General features: G+C 43.1%; 1 protein-coding gene across 1 annotated transcript; it reads left to right on the forward strand.

Moving 5' to 3' along the window:
• The first annotated feature begins 730 nt into the window (after nucleotides 1–730).
• LOC311111154 (72 kDa type IV collagenase-like) lies at nucleotides 731–19,992 on the forward strand. Its single transcript, XM_084153843.1, has 13 exons — nucleotides 731–1,050; nucleotides 1,496–1,722; nucleotides 2,573–2,721; nucleotides 4,009–4,137; nucleotides 4,401–4,574; nucleotides 5,374–5,547; nucleotides 7,356–7,529; nucleotides 7,814–7,969; nucleotides 8,311–8,437; nucleotides 12,679–12,815; nucleotides 16,468–16,627; nucleotides 17,047–17,156; nucleotides 18,969–19,992. Exons 1-13 carry the CDS (start codon nucleotides 895–897, stop codon nucleotides 19,073–19,075), a joined length of 1,980 nt encoding a protein of 659 aa, XP_084009969.1. The 5' UTR covers nucleotides 731–894; the 3' UTR covers nucleotides 19,076–19,992.
• The last annotated feature ends 434 nt before the right edge of the window (nucleotides 19,993–20,426 follow it).

Genomic DNA, 20,426 nt, shown 5'->3' on the forward strand with positions numbered 1-20,426 from the left:
TGGATTTGTGGCTGTGGTAACTAGTATGCGATACCAGGCTCCAACCTACCTCGCCACCTGGGGTCAGTCAGCAAAGTGATAGAGGCAGGAGAACCTGCATAGATATGCCTTTTCTTAGATTTTGTAGGAATTCAGTTTCCTTTGACCTGCATGTTTGTAGGCCTAAACATTTTGAAGACTTCACTTGTCTACCAACTAATCCTTTAATAAAACCACTATATTTGCACCTTTAACTTTGCCTCCTGCTATGTCATGCAACGCAAGACCGTGTGACACGTTAATTGTTTTCACGAATCGCTATATTACAAGGCATTCCCTGCAGTCCGGCGGCGGATGGCCTCTGTTCGCGGGGTCAGGTAGCCTACAAAGGCGCGCTCTTTTTTCCGCGTTTGTGAGTTATTTTAATGCTAGGGCCTAGGCTACAACTGTGTTCATTGCGATTTATCCCTATCTGTTTGGTTTCATTGTCAATCTATCTACTATTTATGCGGGATTCGTGCAATCATTGTACCCACTTTAATGTATGAGCAAATACAACGTATAGGCCTAGTCTACAATGCAAAGAAAACCGAACACAGAGGCCAAATAAGGGAGGTTTGGAATTACGCAGTAAACTCGTAATTGGAACAGGTATCCGGTTACATTTCTCCGACGTTCCCCAATTTGGGGAGACTGCGCAGTCTATAGCCTACACGTCCCGTGTAAAGCAGCGTCAAAAAAGTGCATGTGTAAGCACAACTGAGTTAGCAGACCTGGGTTGCAGTGCAGAATTTCCCGTTGAGGAGAAGATAAAGGAACAGAAGAGGCTGAGGCAAGAGGACTACATCCAGCCCAGAAGCGCACTGTTTTTCCTCCATCCCGACTACATACCCAGCGATTCTCCACCGGGGAAATATGGGGTGCCACACGGCATTTAGCCCCCGACACCTTGTCCTCAAAGTGTTTTTGGTACAGTTAATCGCCTTTCTCCAGAAAACCTCTGCAGCCCCCTCGCCCATTATCAAGTTCCCAGGAGACGATAGTCCAAAAACAGACAAAGAAGTGGCTCTGGTAAGTGTTCTTTAAACAACTTTTCAAAGTGGGAATGTAATGTGATTTTTGCTTCAAACTACTTTATAGGTTATTTTCAATAAATTCAGGAATAGAGAACTTATATTCCATTCTGCCATTTGTGAATGACTTTAAAAGGACAAATAATTAATGAAACTCATAATGTATTGGCTTCAGACCTGATAGTTGGATACCCACTGGGCACACACTGGTTGAATCAACATTGTTTCCAGTCATTTCAATGAAATTACATTGAACCAACGTGGAATAGACATTGAATTGACATCTGTGCCCAGTGGAGACATTTTGATGTGTAATGCACACAAATGTTCATGCATTCATTGATACAGTATGTCTAAATGGATGAAGGCACTGTATAGAGTAGGAAGGCATCAGAATATATCCTATATCCACTCATACGCTTGTCTTTTATCCCCTTTTGCAGCACTATCTGAACAAGTTCTATGGCTGCCCACAAGACAGATGTAACCTCATGGTGCTGAAGGACACCCTGAAGAAGATGCAGAAGTTCTTCTCGCTGCAAGAGACGGGCGAGATCGACCCCAAGACGGTGGAGATCATGAAGAAGCCCCGCTGTGGCGTTCCAGATGTTGCACAATACAACTTCTTCCACAGGAAACCCAAGTGGCAGCAAAACGCCATAACCTACAGGTCAGTGGTCAAAACATGTTTGTTTGGCCCAAATAGTGTTTTGGTATAGGGAGTTGTGCAATAGGCTTTGAACCCCATGTGCAATAGGGTTGCGCTCCACATAACTCCCTATGTTGCTGTGCAATGTGCTGACTGCTGAGCAAAGGAAATGACTAAGGAAATGACTCCTCCAGCCCCTGTAGTTTGTTTTGGGCCATGAAAACCTCAACTATGTACTGCCCACCAACCCAACCACAATCTGCTAACACCAAGATTCCTGCACACTGAGTGCTTGTTGGATATTTTTTATTTGAGGTTCAGAAGAGAGTAAAGGTCTGTTGTTTACATCAGCCCTTTCTGTGTCCTCATGACCACTCAGACTCACTGTATGTACCAATGGGAAAAACAGAGATGGGGAGAAGTTTACCAAAACAACAAGATACAGAGGGTTATACTGCTCAGACACACTCACATAGCAGGGGTTAGTGGCTGGACTCTCTCATGAAGCATTCTAACCACATGAGTCATAGGCAAGGCCTGAAGACTGATGGACTTTTTGTCCAGATGGGGGGTTTAGGATACCTCTGCTCTATTGCTTTTGTCCTTTTAAATAGAAGAGAGTGTGGTGCACAAGCTTTTGTCTTTTGCTATTTGACATAGGTGAATCTCACGTTTTTAAGGTTTTATATGCTCACACTGGTCCCTCTTTGATTCTGCTTGCATTATGTGCATTTCCTCAAGCATAACTATTCAATCACACAGTAATATTCCATTATGTAACATTTATCATGCAGCACACCTTCAGCCAGGGATCAGCTGTTTAATGAGTATTCTCCTCTGTTTCCTCTCCTCTCTGTGTTTCACCTCTCAGGATTCTAGGCCATTCTCCTGACCTGGACGAGGAGACTATTGATGACGCCTTCTTAAGGGCCTTCAAAGTGTGGAGTGATGTCACCCCACTCAAGTTCACCCGCCTCATGGATGGAGAGGCTGACATCATGATTAACTTTGGCCGCAACGGTACGGTATTACATAACAGTTTGTACTTTTATCATCTGCTGAATGTACTGTATGAAACCTCAGCAATGCCGGATGATGAGTAGCCTGGTTAAACCAGACTTAATTCTGCTCTCACCTTCGTTCAGTCTGGTTTAACCAGGCTACTCATCATCCGGCTATTGCGCAAAAGGGCGGAAGTGGCTGGAAACGAGATTAGATGATGTGTGCTCAGTGCTGCTAATCGTATAGTACTGTAGGCCTGCCTATGTGTGAGTTACTTATTGCTCTTTCTCTGGGTTCCATGTGTCTCACATAAAGTCAATATTCTCGTGGCAGGCCAGACCTCAAGTAAGAACATATAGAGGTCACTGTCTGACCGACTTGAGGTCAAAACAAGCCCAAAATGACATGTTTTCATGGCACCATCCCACACGCTTCCTACACTGAGTGTACAAAACATTAGGAACACCATCCTAATATTGCGTTGAACCCCCTTTTGCCCTTAGAACAGACTCAATTCGTCTGGGAATGGATTCTACAAGGTGTCAAAAGCATTCTACAGGGATGCTGGCACACGTTGACTCCAGTGCTTCCCACAGTTGTGTGAAGTTGGCTGGATGTCCTTTGGGTGGTGGACCATTCTTGATAAACACGGGAAACTGTTGAGTGTGAAAAACCCAGCAGCGTTGTAGTTCTTGACACACTCAAACCGGTGCACCTGGCACCTACTTCCATACCCTGTTCCAAGGCACTGAAATGTTTTGTCTTGCCCATTCACCCTCTGAACGCACACATACACAATCCATGTCTCAATTGTCTCAAGGCTTAAAAATCCTTATTTAACTTGTCTCCTCCCCTTCATCTACACTGATTGAAATGGCTTTAACAAGTGACATCAATAAGGGATCATTGCTTTTACCTGGAGTCTATGTCATGGAAAGAGAAATGTTTTGTACACTCAGTGTATATTTTACAGGGTTTGGTTTGGTGGACTGATGAGGATTTTGGTCTTTGGGGAGGTTATCAGGACCGCTCGTTAGACAGTTACTCACATAACCATGCCTCAGGCCTGTCTGACCCTAGCTGACCTACTTGTCTGGGACAAGAACAGTAATTAATAAAAAAGACCTATCAACAACACAGACAACAAACAGCAAGTTCTGTAGTCTTGTGAGACATATTTGAAGTCTAACTAGCTACTTCGGAGACAGTTCTGTTCTGAGATGAATCCATCCAGTAATGCTCTAATTGTATTCTGATCTGTGCCTTGAGTCCTTTTGTTTTAAACCTTGTTATGTGAATCCATAGAGCATGGTGATGGCTACCCCTTCGATGGTAAAGATGGTCTGCTGGCTCATGCTTTCGCTCCTGGACCAGGCACCGGGGGAGACTCCCACTTTGATGATGATGAGCAGTGGACCCTGGGAGAAGGACAAGGTACTGGAGACTGTACTGTCTGAGTTGTAAATAAAGTCTGTAAACAATGTCAAGAGTTCATCCTGATCTAATCTATTAACCTACTTGTTTTTACTTATCACCTATGTATTCATGGTCATACATGGCAAGTTTTTAAAGCAGTTTGTGTTTAACATTTCACCGATGATATCGAGATCGCTGAACCACACAGTATCTGACACAGCTCTGTTTGAGCTCCTTTGATCATCACCTCTCCCCCCACCCCATCTCCCTCCCCTCCACAGTGGTGAAGGTGAAGTTTGGTAATGCAGAGGGGGAGTTCTGTAAGTTCCCCTTCATGTTTATGGGAACGGAGTACAACAGCTGTACCAATCAGGGCCGTGAAGATGGATTCCTCTGGTGCTCCACCACATACAACTTTGACGACGACGGCAAATACGGTTTCTGTCCCCATGAGTGTGAGTAGGAGCCAACATGGCTGTTTTTCTTTTTCCTCTAAAGAGTTCCTGTGAATGTATTGTGCAAAAGAGTTACAGTATACATTTTTATATCTACATGGAGTGTAAAAAGTTAAGAGTGTTGCATTCAGCAGTCCCTCATGGAACTTCTATTGTGGTGTTTTAGCGATAGTTTCTGACCAGGAGTTGGCCAGGAGTTACTCCAGATGAGAGGTTTGTGATTAGTTAGAAGAAGCTGTGTTGCTGTTGGACTGAGACCAGGTGGGAGTCCATTCTGGGAAACTAGTGTTGTTTTCTGGGTCATAAAGTACTCCCTCTTCTCTGTGTTGCTTGGCCAGATTCATGAAGCTTTTCATCATTCCTTTTGTCTGTCTGTTTGTGTTGATGTCCATGGTACTGCCATTAGGGTATAGACTCACCATAAAGGAGTGCAAAGACATACTGATACATATAGGCCTACAGTAGACTCATATGAGACCAACAGTCTTATGAAACGTCCTAACTGGTTATCCCTTGATCTTGAGAAAATGGCGTACTCAGTGAAGTCTTGTGAAACATTTATCTTGTTGATAGTTTTATAGACTGTTGATATACTGTAGCGATAAACATTTTAGTCTGGACAGAGTGGATGTGTAACACCCTGACAAAGAATGATAATGCGGTTCAGTTAGCGTAAGATTGGATCTGTGAAATCACTCAAACTCAGGCTCAGCATAACTGCCATGGCATTTTAGTAAATTCTGGAAACCTGTAAACTCTGTATAGATAATTCCTTCAACTCTGTCTTCCTGTGTTACAGTGCTGTTCACCCTGGGTGGAAACGCGGACGGAGCTCCATGTAAGTTCCCCTTCACGTTCCAAGGGGAGACCTATGATGGTTGCACCACTCAGGGGCGTGACGACGGCTACCGCTGGTGTGCTACGACTGAGAACTATGACAATGACAAGTCCTACGGGTTCTGCCCTGAAACAGGTGGGTTCCCAGTTCATACTGCCCAAGCCCGAAGGGGTCTCTCCCTCCCTATAGCATGTGAGCCTCATCAGCTTTGTTAACCCAAACAGCTAAGGGCACTGATCCATCCAACAGATCTAACTGTTGCATGGAAACCGTAATCTGAGGATTATACTTGAGCCAGGTTATGTGCTAGTGTGTGCGTGTGCGTGCTAGCATGTGTTAGTGGTGCAAGGGTCAGCTGTTTCTTCACCCGCCCGCAATTGCTAATAACCCATCTGCAACCGCCCGACTATATGTGATAAAGTGAAAATCTGAGGCCCGCATCCAACCCTAACCCGCAAAGCTGTGAAAATGACCCAATGTGTTTCTGATAAGATTTCAGTACTATACTATCAGCTTTTATGATGAAGACAGCACCTCTACAGATTGTATCTAGCATTACATTCTCTCAAGATGCAGAAAGAAAAATCATATTTAAGTCTACATTTTGCTTGTTACTGCAAGAAATGCTTAATTCTGCAGGAGTTATTATTGAGGCTATGTGAGAGGTTATAGACTTACAATCAGTGTCCAGATTTCAGTTTCCATTTAACCCAACTAAACAGTAGGCTACAGTTCCCTTGACATGCCATAGGCCTATTTGAAGTCCCGAATTTGTATAGCGCCTCACAATCATCACACATAACATAGCCAGCACTGCAATCATCCTCTTTTACAACTTCACCAAATCTTGTCCAAACATTACTTTTCTGACCCTCCCTCCTCTTTATATTCAACTCTCCTTTCGCAGCTTTTGTCTTATTGAATTAAACTTCGACAATGTCCTTTTTGCCTCCGTGGATTAACGTTAACTTTTTCTGCCCGTTCCCAAAAGCATTATTTGGCATTCTGCCTGTTCCCAAAAGCATTATTTGTTGATTGGCTGTGTAGGCTATTTGGCACACATACAGTTAATCCCTAAAGCTTAGGTTTATGCACTCATACCAGATAGCCTAAAATAATGAAAGAAAAACCTCAATGTAGCCTATATAAATTGCACAAGAATGATACATTTATGGATTTCTTCACTTTATTCAACCCGCCCGCCACCCACCCACCCTTCAGCCACACAATATTGAATGTACCCTAAACCCATCCTCCCGGGACTGCGGGTTATGAGTCAACCCGCCCATCACTAGCGTGTGTGCGTGCATTTATCAGTCAAGCTGTACTGTGCTGATGCCTCCATGTATTGGTGTAGGAGAATGTTAGAATGTTCCAGACCTGTGGTTTCCAATCTTGCAGCAGCTAGTCTACTGAATGACGGTAAAAGTATTTTACTGAGTGGCTGCTGGCGGGGGTTATTTTCCATTGTGTCAGTGGCTCAGGGGTTGGGGGTAGAGTCAGGAGAGTGAGAGAGAGGGATTTGGGGAGAGAAAGAGAGGGGGGGGGGGGGTTAAGGCTGAGGTTTTCATCTGGTTCTAATTGGTTGGGAATGCTGGCGTGCTATGTAGTCTTGTGTGTAAGAAGCACTGAATAAGAAACAGCCTGCTTCAAAAACCACACAGGCCCATGGCTGTGCTGTACCAACCCAGACCCCAGATATAATATTATCATGCAGGAAAAGAAAAGCCACTTTTTAGAGAGTGGTTTTTGGTTTTGATTTGGATATACTGTAGATACAAAATACATCCGATGTCAATGTCATTAAGGTCATGGCAGTTTCTCAAGCAAATCCATTTAGCAATTCAACCGAAATCAAGTTGATAACTTTAAGCACTACCTCATCGGCACACAAAGAAAAGTCAATTTGGTCCTGAAATATGTATTTTTGTTCACCCATGCAGCCATGTCCACTGTGGGAGGAAACTCTGAGGGTTCCCCCTGTGTGTTCCCCTTCACATTCCTTGGAGACACTTATGACAGTTGCACCGCTTCTGGACGTAGCGACGGCAAAATGTGGTGCGCCTCCACCAAGAGCTACGACGATGACCGCAAGTGGGGCTTCTGTCCTGATCAAGGTAAATGTGTAATCGATGACCTTTGACATTATGTTTGTTTGTAGGTGGTTTTAGCAGTTTAGTGGACAATGACAATTCATGGTTATTTATTTGAATCATTTGTATTTTTAATCTGTTTTATTAATTCATGTATTTAATCATTCATTGTCTATGCAGAATGGAGGGAAAATGGTCAACAGGAATTTCCCAACATGGAAAACATTCTCATTCACCTGAATATAACTTGACTTGTTACGCTTTGAATATGTGTTGCTGTATCTCTCACTCCTATTGGTGTTGTCCAGGCTACAGTCTGTTCCTGGTTGCGGCCCATGAGTTTGGCCATGCCCTGGGCTTGGAGCACTCCCAGGACCCTGGTGCTCTGATGGCCCCCATGTATACCTTCACCAAGAACTTCAGACTGTCCAACGACGACATCAAGGGAATTCAGGAGCTGTATGGTCAGTTTGAAATTCTTATGTACTGCTTATAAATGCAGCATGTATGGGTTATGAATGTGTTATGAAGTCTTTATGTAGGTACCTTTCAAATAACGTGTAACCATGACTTCACCCGCCGTTCATAACCAGAGTACTTTGGTGAATGTCCTGCAGATAACAACTGGATTTCTCCTTGTTGAAGGATATAGATCTCATTTTCAGAGATATCATCTACTCAATGCTCACCATGTTGCCTCACCATGTTGCCTCTCCTTTCCTCTCACCATGTTGCCTCTCCTTTTCCTCTCACCATGTTGCCTCTCCTTTTCCTCTCACCATGTTGCCTCTCCTTTTCCTCTCAGGTCCTGGTACAGACAAGCCCCTTTCTCCCACCCAGGGCCCAGTCACTCCTATGGACATCTGTAATGAACCTGTGGTGTTTGATGCTATTGCCCAGATCAGAGGAGAGACCTTCTTCTTCAAGGACAGGTAAATGATTTACTGGGGATTCTATTACTTCTGATCTGCAATGGTTGGAACATGCAACATTTAACTTGTTGAAGTCATAAGTCTTACAAGCCTGTGTCTGTTTTTTATTGTATTGTTCTCTTATAATAGCTAATACACTTTTGTTTGGTCTTCTCAAAAAACATGTAGCCAATCTGAAAACAGGCAGAATTAACATATAACCCCAAGACTCCTATTTTAGACTCTGTGGTTAGAGTCATTGGAGCAGACCAGAGTCCACAAGTTAGACCTCACAATCCACTACTAAATCATTTCACCACAAACAATGGGTAGTTTAATAGGGGGCTTTGTTTGGTCTCAGAATGCATTATTTTCTCTTGGCAATCAGTTGCTTTGTTTGAATGAAGGGGGTGGTGTTATTTCAATTTGTCTAAGCTTGAATGCTTATCCCATGCTGTGATCAGTATAAAGTTATGAAACAACTGGTAATAATAAACACCCTCACAATCCTGGATCAACTATGATAAGCCAAAATGGCTGCCTGTTATTAGGATTGTAAACCAGACCCTACTGTACAGTACAGGATACAGACTTTAACTGGGATTGTCCTATGTAGTGTAGAAAAGGAGAAGAGGAATAGACTTTCTGTATCTCTCCATCTTACATTATCTGTTGGGAGAGTGGTGTGGTTCAGTTTCAACTCTCCATGACTCAGTGTACTTTCCTTCTGAAACATGAACTCTTTACCACAACAGCCTAATCTTGTCTGGAACAAATTCTTTCAGGAACAGTTTCAACCCAAACAATAAGCTATTGCAAGCAATCCAAATTACAAAATTGTGACTGAATAGCAAGTTTAGGTTTCGTTGGACATTTATATGTTCCTTCTCAGACTTTGCCGCCACATCTTTTTGCCTTCACAGTTTTAAGGTGAGCTTTACTATATATCTGTCATGGCTGAGTTGGAACGGTGTCCAAAGCAAACAAGTATACTTTTTTGACTCGAATAACTGCAGTCATTCAGCCTGCCTGCCCCCCCACTGCCCACCCTGAATCTGGGACTGGGGGGGAAACCACCCTCAAATCCTGCTTACCAATCCTGCTTTAGTTCATAGAATCCTGCTTTAGTTAAGAGTTAAGTCTTCACTCACTGTGGTTCACCATGCTTTAACACTGTTCAGCCCTGGCCAGCGAGCAGGGGCAAACATCATGCTGAAGGATGTTCTGTGGACTATAAACTACACTGTGTCGTGTTTGGTTGATGTGTCAACGTAACATTAACTGGTAAAGGAGGGAGGACCTGCCAATTAAAACCGGAGTCTGGTTTAAACGGCAGAATTTCTCTCAATAGTTAGTTTAGAAATGTTGTGACTATGCCTGTAAGTCATGTCTTTGATTGGGTTAGTTTGGTTATTTTTTAGGGATATCATCTGTTGTCTGCTGCTTAAACATCCTAGAGAATCCAAATCCACAAGATATCCAGCCACAATGGTAAAATCTCACAGAATACCTATACAGTGATTTGTTGTGGACAAGACACTGGACCTGAGGATTTCTGGAGAGATTCTCCATTTCCTCATCAGCAAGATCCTTTTCTCATTCAAAATGATTTGCAGTGTTCTAGTTCTAGAGTTTTACCATGATATCATTAACAATGACGCATATTCAATGATACACCCCATAATTATAGCTATCTTTTAATGTTAGCGATCTCTCAGATGGAGTGAAATGCCATTACGGAGGGAGTTATGGCTGTAGGATCTTAATTTGAGCCAGTTTGCTAGAGCAGGGAAATAATCCTGCAGCAAAAGGAAATGTGAATTATTATGTGGATTATAATGAATGGACATTTTTTGTAGGGGTTGATACGTTTTAAGTTAGGGCAAATCAAGTCTGAAATGTTGAGGTGGAAATTACACACTTTTTAGAAGCATTTTTAAAACTTGAATACGCTGCTGTGCAGGAAAATTATCTTAAACAAAAGAGTGATCAAATTAAGATCCTACATCTCTATGGAGGAGTTACAATACCAAACCCATAGCTGCATGATATTTGGACTCAGAGGGCCAGTTAGGCTGTTTCTCAGGTTTCAGTGGTGGGATGACTTTGGTACCTAGTTATTCACAGTTGGCTCTAGGTCACCAGATGGTTTAGCTATCAGAGCCATGGAGTAGAGGAGTGAGGAGAGATGGAACAGAGACAGCGAGAGTGAGGAGAGATGGGGGAGAGAGAAGAAGAGTGAGGAGAAGTGGAAGAGAGAGAGTGAGGAGAGATGGAGACTCAAGTCAATAAGCAAAGATTAGGATAGAGACTACTAAGGTTATGGAGCTGTCAACCAATGTCAAGGTTAATAACAATAGCCTGGGGCCCATTAGGATATGACTTTCTGTGTGCATCCATTTTGTTTTGTTTCTCCCTATTTTTAGGCAGCAGTGAAAATACAGAGACAGATGAATAGGGAAATGTAGTTGAAAGTCACAGACTGGAGGGCAGTCACCAGTCTAGTGGGCCAATGTAATATCTGGAGTCTGGAGGGCAGTCACCAGTCTAGTGGGCCAATGTAATGTCTGGAGTCTGGAGGGCAGTCAACAGTCTAGTGGGCCAATGTAATATCTGGAGTCTGGAGGGCAGTCACCATTCTAGTGGGCCAATGTAATATCTGGAGTCTGGAGGGCAGTCACCATTCTAGTGGGCCAATGTAATATCTGGAGTCTGGAGGGCAGTCACCAGTCTAGTGGGCCAATGTAATATCTGGAGTCTGGAGGGCAGTCACCAGTCTAGTGGGCCAATGTAATATCTGGAGTCTGGAGGGCAGTCACCAGTCTAGTGGGCCAATGTAATATCTGGAGTCTGGAGGGCAGTCACCATTCTAGTGGGCCAATGTAATGTCTGGAGGGCAGTCACCAGTCTAGTGGGCCAATGTAATATCTGGAGTCTGGAGGGCAGTCACCAGTCTAGTGGGCCAATGTAATATCTGGAGTCTGGAGGGCAGTCACCAGTCTAGTGGGCCAATGTAATATCTGGAGTCTGGAGGGCAGTCACCAGTCTAGTGGGCCAATGTAATATCTGGAGTCTGGAGGGCAGTCACCATTCAATACAGTACAGTAATACTGGAGGGAGGGCTACTAGACCGGACACAGTGTGCATCAGTTTAAAGGTGTTGTCACCCAGCTAACACTATTTTGAGAGCAAATCCTTCTGGTGTAGGTAGAATCCCCTCTCTCCTCTCTCTCCTGACTCAGCATGGTGATGGAAAGCAGATCTGGACATGAAGGGATGAGTAAGATGTCCTGGTGGTCTAACTTCACTGTGTGCTCAGCACCTTATTTACAGTCACTGGCTCAGCACAGGGCTGGGTGGGGAGTCTGGAGAATAATCCACTGAACTGAACCCACTGTTCATTGGCCTAGTGATGAGGTGGACCTGTACGGGATCGAGACACTGAACACAGGCAACCCTGCTAGCTAGGTTTCTCTAACCTCTCTGGCTGCATCTAATGCAGGAAGTGTAATTCATATGCATCCAGAATGTGACAAGAGTGAGTGAAATAATGAAATCTATATCTGTGACCCAGATATATATATATATATATATATATATATATGTATGTATGTATGTATGTATATATATATATGTATATATATATATGTATATATATGTATATATGTGGACATGGATGCTCCTCCTGTAGTGTCATTTAGGGTCAGGGGGCCTGTTTTGGGGGACTAATTCAATATACCTCAACCTTGAATGGATTGCTATAGCAGATCATCATATGACTACTTTGTCCATATCTGCATAGCATTTTATAAGCAATAACAGGCTTTATCTCTCTGAGAAATATCTGGCTCTTTGTAAAATAGGTCAATGGAAAAGACTTGGGGAGCTGCTGCTGCTGTTGTTGCTCATGCAGCTGCCTGTTGGAAATCTGGGCAAGATGGGTCTTGTTCCCCTGGCTTCGATAAACCCCGGTCCTAACGAGAACCAGATGCTGAATGAATCAGGCTATTGTGGCTTCGCTGCCTGGGCTGCTGAAACTCTCCCTCTCACTCACTGCCCCTCTCTCTCTTTCCCCCTTACATTCCCCTCTTCCGTCTCTTACTGCCCTTCTCTTTCCCTCTTTTTATTACCCCACTCTCCTCTCTCCCCCACTGCCCTCTACTCTCCCTTCACCTGACCCCCTCTTTTCTCCCCTCTCCCCTCTGCCCTCTCTTACATGATTTGAACCAGTAGGTAACTCCTCTCTCTGCTCTCTCTATCAGGTTCATATTCAGGTCAACCAACTTCCGGGGCAAGCCTTCAGGTCCCATGCTGGTAGCCACCTACTGGCCTGAGCTCCCCGTCACCATCGACGCTGCCTATGAGAACCCACTGGAGGAGAAGACTGTGTTCTTTGCAGGTACTGTATGTATGGGAGACTGAGTTGTGTCATCCACCGTTGAGATACCTACATACATACATTACATACAGTGGGCAAAAAAAGTATTTAGTCAGCCACCAATTGTGCAAGCAAACGTGTCCCCCTGCTTAAGCCAGTACATGTTCAGGCCCGTCTGAAGTTTGCTAGAGTGCATTTGGATGATCCAGAAGAGGATTGGGAGAATGTCATATGGTCAGATGAAACCAAAATAGAACTTTTTGGTAAAAACTCAACTCGTCATGTTTGGAGGACAAAGAATGCTGAGTTGCATCCAAAGAACACCATACCTACTGTGAAGCATAGGGGGTGGAAACATCATGCTTTGGGGCTGTTTTTCTGCAAAGGGACCAGGACGACCGATCCGTGTAAAGGAAAGAATGAATGGGGCCATGTATCATGAGATTTTGAGTGAAAACCTCCTTCCATCAGCAAGGGCATTGAAGATGAAACGTGGCTGGGTCTTTCAGCATGACAATGATCCCAAACACACCGCCCGGGCAACGAAGGAGTGGCTTCGTAAGAAGCATTTCAAGGTCCTGGAGTGGCCTAGCCAGTCTCCAGATCTCAACCCCATAGAAAATCTTTGGAGGGAGTTGAAAGTCCGTGTTGCCCAGCGACAGCCCCAAAACATCACTGCTCTAGAGGAGATCTGCATGGAGGAATGGGCCAAAATACCAGCAACAGTGTGTGAAAACCTTGTGAAGATTACAGAAAACGTTTGACCTGTGTCATTGCCAACAAAGGGTATATAACAAAGTATTGAGAAACTTTTGTTATTGACCAAATACTTATTTTCCACTATAATTTGCAAATACATTCATTTAAAATCCTACAATGTGATTTTCTGGAAAAGAAATTCTAATTTTGTCTGTCATAGTTGACGTGTACCTATGATGAAAATTACAGGCCTCTCTCATCTTTTTAAGTGGGAGAACTTGCACAATTGGTGGCTGACTAAATACTTTCTTTCCCCACTGTACATACTAGGGTTGAATATTTTCCCTGTATTTTACAAACGTTCCATCCCGAGAATAAATCACTTTTCTCCCGGGTAACCCAGTATTTCCCGCTATAACCGGGAGTGTAATTCAAAAGCATTATAAATTATATAAATATGTCTGGATTTGATTAGAGCTTTGATCAGCATGAAAATTCTAACCTGATGCTACCTGAGCCTGATGAGCCATATATTAAATACATTAACAACATTTAATGAGCCTAAGCCCAAAAAATCCCAAATAATTGTGCCGTTATCTAATACAAATATGATTGTAAGTGGCTCTGGATAAGAGCGTCTGCTAAATGACTAAAATGTAAATGTAAATACAGGCTACTGCACGACAGAAAAACATAAAAGCCCATAGATGTAGCTAGCTATATGGTCTGTTGGGTAAATAAATGAAACTAGCTCCAGTAGGCTAATCTTTTTGAGTGTGAACTGTATTACTGTATTGTATTATACTGTATTATATGGACTGGAATTACGCACATGTTCAAACCATGAAAAAGCAGAATAGAACATGTGATTCTGGTGCAGCACATGCGGCCTACAAAGTTACAAGTACAGGCTAGCGAATTAGATTTAGAAAAAAAGGGCCTATTTGTATAATATACCTTTCATAATATTTCCCCTGATGTTATTAGCCTACCTCCTCTTTCTCTCTATTGTTGCATCATTCCTTCCTTGCTTTCAACAGTTAAATGAAATAAGTTTCGATGTCCTTATCTTCATCATTCTAATGACATCCTTGAATAATATAGGACTAGAATTAGATGCAGAAGGCTTTCTCTTCACAAAGATTGAATGGTTATGGGTCTGAATAAATAACTGCTATAGCCTACCGCCATCGCACATTCGCTCTACTTTCAAACTACCCGTGAGTTCTATTGGCTGCTGAATTTAACATTCAGCAAAAAAAGAGCTTGCGTACCTCTTCCAATTGTCTATTGGTATAATTGTCTATTGTCCAGCAAGATATTCTAGTCTAGCTTTTCCTGCATGGGACTCCAAGAGCTAAGGAGCGTTTTTTAAGGAGGCCAGCGGGGTTGTAAGGCAACAAAATAGGAAAAATGCCAAGGGGGGTGAATACTTTGGCAAGCCACTGTATCTTAACATTTACAAAATAGTCTGTAGATACATAGAGTTTTGTTGGTAAATGTGTTTTTGTGAGACAAGTATTTATGTAATTTGAAAGATGTTGTCATTGAATGCATTTTGTGTCAAAGCAATGACAAATGATTCACAGGTTCATAGTGTTGTTGTGATAACTGTATTTAGAGTTTTGCACATGTATCTGCAGTATTGAACAATGCTTGTTAGCAATCGGAAAAAAACTGTAAAAAAGCTGCAGCTGCAATACATTTTTGTTTTTTTAAATCTTTACGATTAAAAAACAAGGTGACTCCCGAAAGCTTGATGTAGATGGGTAAATTAGACGTGCATTCGGTCTTTATATTACTGTAGCATAGGCTATGCAACAGCAAATGTAGGCCTACCTGTCACAAGAACAACCATGATGAGATGATAGGTCTACATTTCCATTTTAGTCATTTAGCAGACGCTCTTATCCAGAGCGACTTACAGATAGTGAGTGCATACATTTTTCATACTGGCCCCCGTTGGGAAACGAACCCACAACCCTGGTGTTGCAAGCGCCATGCTCTACCAACTGAGCTACAGGGGACAAAATAGGTGAAGAACCTCTGAAAGCATCTGTTAACGTAACTCATTAACCTACAATGAGTTGAGGGACTTTGTCAAATGGAAGAGTTGTTGAGTTTCTTATTTACACTGTAAGTTGTAACTCGTTCAAAATACAGCCCCTTTTGCCATTACATTATGAATCGCAATGCCGTGACCCGGATTCAAACCAGGGTTGCTGCAGCCACAACGCATACATGCATTGTGAACTGCGCTCCGTACTGAGATGGGCTGTCTGTCCCCACCCTGAGCGTTGATTCATCATGCAGAGGCTGTAGAAAAGCCAGATTTAGACATTGCATATAACACACAATTACATTTTCATGGCAGTTTCCTCTCTCTATCACTGTTAAACGGCTGTGACAATTTCCAGTAAATAACATCCTATTTCTAAGAAGTTCAACATTAGGAGAATCATAAGTGTGTCTTTTAGTATTTCTGTCAAGTATACTGCTAGTATGTGGTTTGGACATTTTGGACATTAGTGCTGTATGTAGTTATTAGTGGTTTATAATACATGCCATGCATTGTAGAAGCATGCCATTCTACTTTAGAAAAGCTCCAGCTCATATAAGACCGTGAAATCAGAGCTCTTCCAAAACATAGTGTCCCTATTTAAGAAGATTTATGCTTGGCCTTGTAGAACAGAACCATTTATTTTCCATCCAGCCCTTAAATTGTAAAGCTATGAGTCACATTTCCTCAATAATTTATCCAGTCCTCCCTAACCACAAGATATGATCAAATGTAGCGTTATATTAGCCCGGTCCCAGATCTGTTTGTGCTGTCTTGCCAACTCCTATGATCATTGTCTCTCTGTGGCTAATAAAAAGATAACAGTTTAGAGAAACTCTATCCTCGCAAACCCTTCCCTGTGAGCATCTTGACCTGTGCTCATTTGCCATCTCTCCCCTCCTGTCTCTCCTATAGGCAATGAGATGTGGATCTTCAATGCGGACCAAATAGAGAAAGGCTACCCCAAGAGAATCTCCTCTATAGGCCTGCCCACAGACCTGAAAGGCATTGACGCAGCCTTCTCCTTCGGAAAGAGCCAGAAGACCTACCTGTTCGCTGGAGACAAGTTCTGGAGGTGAGTCACCACAACACAACAGCTACCAAAGCCTGTGTCTGATCCACTCGGGCTTGTAACGATGACATCGTCATAGAATTAGAATGACTTTAATTCACTGTCATTCTAATTCTATAGACGTCACTGTGTGTTGGTGTGCTGCTGTGCTGAGCCATGTGTGCTTTTAATTAGGGTCCTTACCTTCCACTGGACTGTTAAAACAGCTCACTCTGCTCTTACTTAATACAGGGATCATGTAAGGTACTGTTGTTGGATGTACTTAACTCTTGCATGACTGCACTTGAGTTGACAGCTGTGATTTGTCAACCAAAACGGCCCAATCTACTCGTACTTAACAGAGTAACATAGTATCATGTACTTAACTTTATCATTACTAAACATTGACGTCATGACCTCTGTGTGTTATCATGCCCCTCCAGGTACAATGAAGCCAAGAAGAAGATGGACCCTGGCTTCCCCAAGCTCATCGCTGACTCCTGGAATGGAATCCCAGATGACGTTGACTCTGCCTTTAGTCTGAATGGCATTGGTAAGCATACTAGAATACAATACAGTATATTTAATACTTTATTGTCCATCGCTTAGAGCGACACCACCACACACACAGAGCAGGGGGGATAGAGGTAGAGAGGGGGGAGGGAGAGAGGGATGGAGGGGGAGGGGTATAGAGAGAGATACCCACTGGGCACAGACGTCAATTCAACGTCTATTCCACGTTGGTTCAATGTAATTTCATTGAAATTACGTGGAAACAATGTTGCTTCAACCAGTGTGTGCCCAGTGGGATATCTACTGAAGAGAGAAATAGAGAGAGAGAGAGATGTCAACTGGAAGAGAGAGAGGTAGCTGGGGCCTGTGTGAACACGGAGGTAGAACTGCTTCCTGCTTCAGTCAGAGCTGTACTGACACACCACTGGATACAGGCGTACATTCCTGGCAGTTAGAATCCAACCCGACCCAGCCAGTCCTCTCATTATGAACTGGCACCTGGCCTTAAAGCTGGAATCATTAGTGGTGAAACTGCCACGTCTGTTTGAGATATTACAACAACAAAGACATTACTTCAAACAACCAACACTGTTTTTTTCCCTCTGACATTATTGCACATCATTGCACGCGCGATAGGCAGGAGGAGAGAGAGAGCAAGGAGAGAAAGTAGACGCAGGAGGAGAGCGAGAGCAAGGAGAGAAAGTAGACGCAGGAGGAGAGCGAGAACAAGGAGAGAAAGTAGACGCAGGAGGAAAGAGAGAGCAAGGAGAGAGAGTAGACGCAGGAGGAAAGAGAGTAGAGGCAGGAGGAGAGAGAGCAAGGAAAGAGAGAGGAGGCAGAAGGAGAGAGAGCAGGGAGAGAGAGTAAACGCAGGAGGAGAGAGAGAGAGCAAGGAGAGAGAATAGAGGCAGGAGGAGAGAGAGAGCAGAGGCAGGAGGAGAGAGAGAGCAAGGAGAGAAAATAGAGGCAGGAGGTAAGAGAGCAAGGAGAGAGAGTAGAGGCAGGAGGAGAGAGAGTAAGGAGAGAGAGTAGACGCAGGAGGGGAGAGAGAGCGAGGAGAGAGAGGAGAGCTAGAGCAAGGAGTGAGAGTAGAGGCAGGAGGAGAGAGAGAGAGCGAGAAAGGAGAGCGAGGAGAGAGAGCAAGGAGAGAGAGTAGACGCAGGAGGAGAGAGAGCAAGGAGAGAGAGGAGAGATAGGGCAAGGAGAGAGAGTAGAGGCAGAAGGAGAGAGAGCAAGGAGAGAGAGGAGAGATAGGGCAAGGAGAGAGAGCAAGGAGAGAGAGTAGACGCAGGAGGAGTGAGAGTAGAGGCAGGAGGAGAGAGCAAGGAGAGAGAGCAGACGCAGGAGGAAAGAGAGTAGACGCAGGAGGAGAGAGAGTAGAGGCAGGAGGGGAGAGAGCACGGAGAGAGAGTAGTATAACACAGGAGGTAAATCTTAAGTCTATAGCAGTTAACCAGGGTTTTTTTATACCCTTGCTTCTGACACACATATACATCACACGCAGCGCTTCCCTACCAAGAAACTGTGTTTGATAGAGCCAGCCTGTGCTGCTTCACAGAGGTGCCTCTGTCTTCATGCTAATTAGCCTGAGCTCCTCCACTGCTGATTCCTGATTGGGTGTTTTTACTGAGGAGACGAGTGACATCATCATGTCCTCTTCCTCTGGCTGAGACGATAATGTGTTACAAAGATATAAGCTTCTAGGGGCCATATTTTACACTAGCTAGAATGTTCCCTTTTAGTGTGTAAGGCCTCGTGGCTTGCTCAAGGTGAAATTAGATATATATTTGATGCACTGAATGTGATGATTTTGATGTACCTTGTCTCTCATCATAATGTTTGTGTTTTCCAGATTACACATACTTCTTCAAAGGTGCCCACTACTTCAAAATGGATGACAGTAGCCTGAAGATCGTCAAACTGGGCGAGATTACAAAGGACTGGCTGGGTTGTCACTAAGCAACAGTGAGACGCATAGACATTGGCTAAGCTCCCCCATCCCCATCCAACCAGCCTATCCTGCACCCTAGCCTAGAAACTAAAGACACCCTCTAACACACCGTGGGACCATCTACACAGGCTGAACATAGGCAACAGGATTTTGTATTATATTACTGTGTGATATTATCAGTTTATGTGTTATGATGATGCAGATTTACTCTGATCTCTTTACCCCGTTGTTTGTTATTAGAAACTCAGACATCAGGTATGTCCACACTACATAGAGTGTTGTACTGGAAGATATTCTCCTATATAAATGTAGCTTCACTAGAGCAGTATTGCATCATCTGAAGAATGAATGCTGTCTATATTTATATTTACTGCTATGTCTGTGAAGTAGAGAGTACATGATACTGCAATAGAAGGAGAAATTGTCAATAGTAATTTCAGTGATGTGGAATACATTTGAAAAGATGAATTTGCACAATATGTCTGGACAGATAATGGTGCTTATAGAAAATGCTTATTTGCATGAGCCTATATTTGATATGCAGTTTTTCTACATTCTGTTCAGACTATTTTCAAAAGTAAGTACTTATAGACAAACCTTATTCTTCATATAGGGCTAGCACTTTGTATAAGACTATACAGGGGTACTGCACAAATATGGAGACTAAATTTTCCATTTTGTAGGATCTGTCTATTGTTTCACTGATGGTACAGGGAGATGAAAGGCACGGGCTGCCTAGAGACTGTATCTGGTTTGTTGCTGCATGATGGAGTCATGACAAGAGAAGTACCACAGAAGTATTGTGTAATAATATTTTTGTATTGTTGTTTTGATGCTAGTCGTTTTGATTTGTATTCTTTTTTTATAATGCTTTGTGCAATGTGTCATTCTCTGTCTGTAAAATAATAAAGATGGATGGTCAATACATGTGGTGTGTGTGAGAGAGAAAAGCCCTTGACGTTTCTTACTAGAAAGGACTACGTCACATGAGCCTTTCTGTAGCCTTCTAGCACACAATTTGTAATCAGTAAATTAATAGTTTATAAATAGATGTAATTCTAAAATGTTTTTTTGTCAAGTACACTTAAAATATTTGTATTCAGGTCCTTGTTGAGCCATTCTGAGGGCCCTTACATACAGTACCTCTGTGGTCAATGTAAAACGCCATGTTTGACTAACAGGTGACATCTTGTGGATGGATGAAGGTCTGAAAAACGGTTTGTTGTGGTTTTTATCATTGAGCAGAGGGCTTCATCACGCCAGCCATATTATGTCTTTGCCCTTGAGATATGACTTAGTTTATTTCATACAAATGAACACAACAATTTGACCCCAATTGCTAAGCTGAAAGAAACCTCA

Source organism: Coregonus lavaretus (assembly GCF_964263955.1).
Source record: "Coregonus lavaretus genome assembly, chromosome: 37".
NCBI lineage: Eukaryota > Metazoa > Chordata > Actinopteri > Salmoniformes > Salmonidae > Coregonus > Coregonus lavaretus.

Bases quoted from the DNA above. Each gene is read 5' to 3' on its own strand.
- LOC311111154 (XM_084153843.1), top strand. From the start codon at position 895: ATGGGGTGCCACACGGCATTTAGCCCCCGACACCTTGTCCTCAAAGTG. The intron at 8,438-12,678 runs GTAAATGATTTA...TCTCTCTATCAG, and splicing joins ACCTTCTTCTTCAAGGACAG to GTTCATATTCAGGTCAACCA. The intron at 12,816-16,467 runs GTACTGTATGTA...TCTCTCCTATAG, and splicing joins GAAGACTGTGTTCTTTGCAG to GCAATGAGATGTGGATCTTC.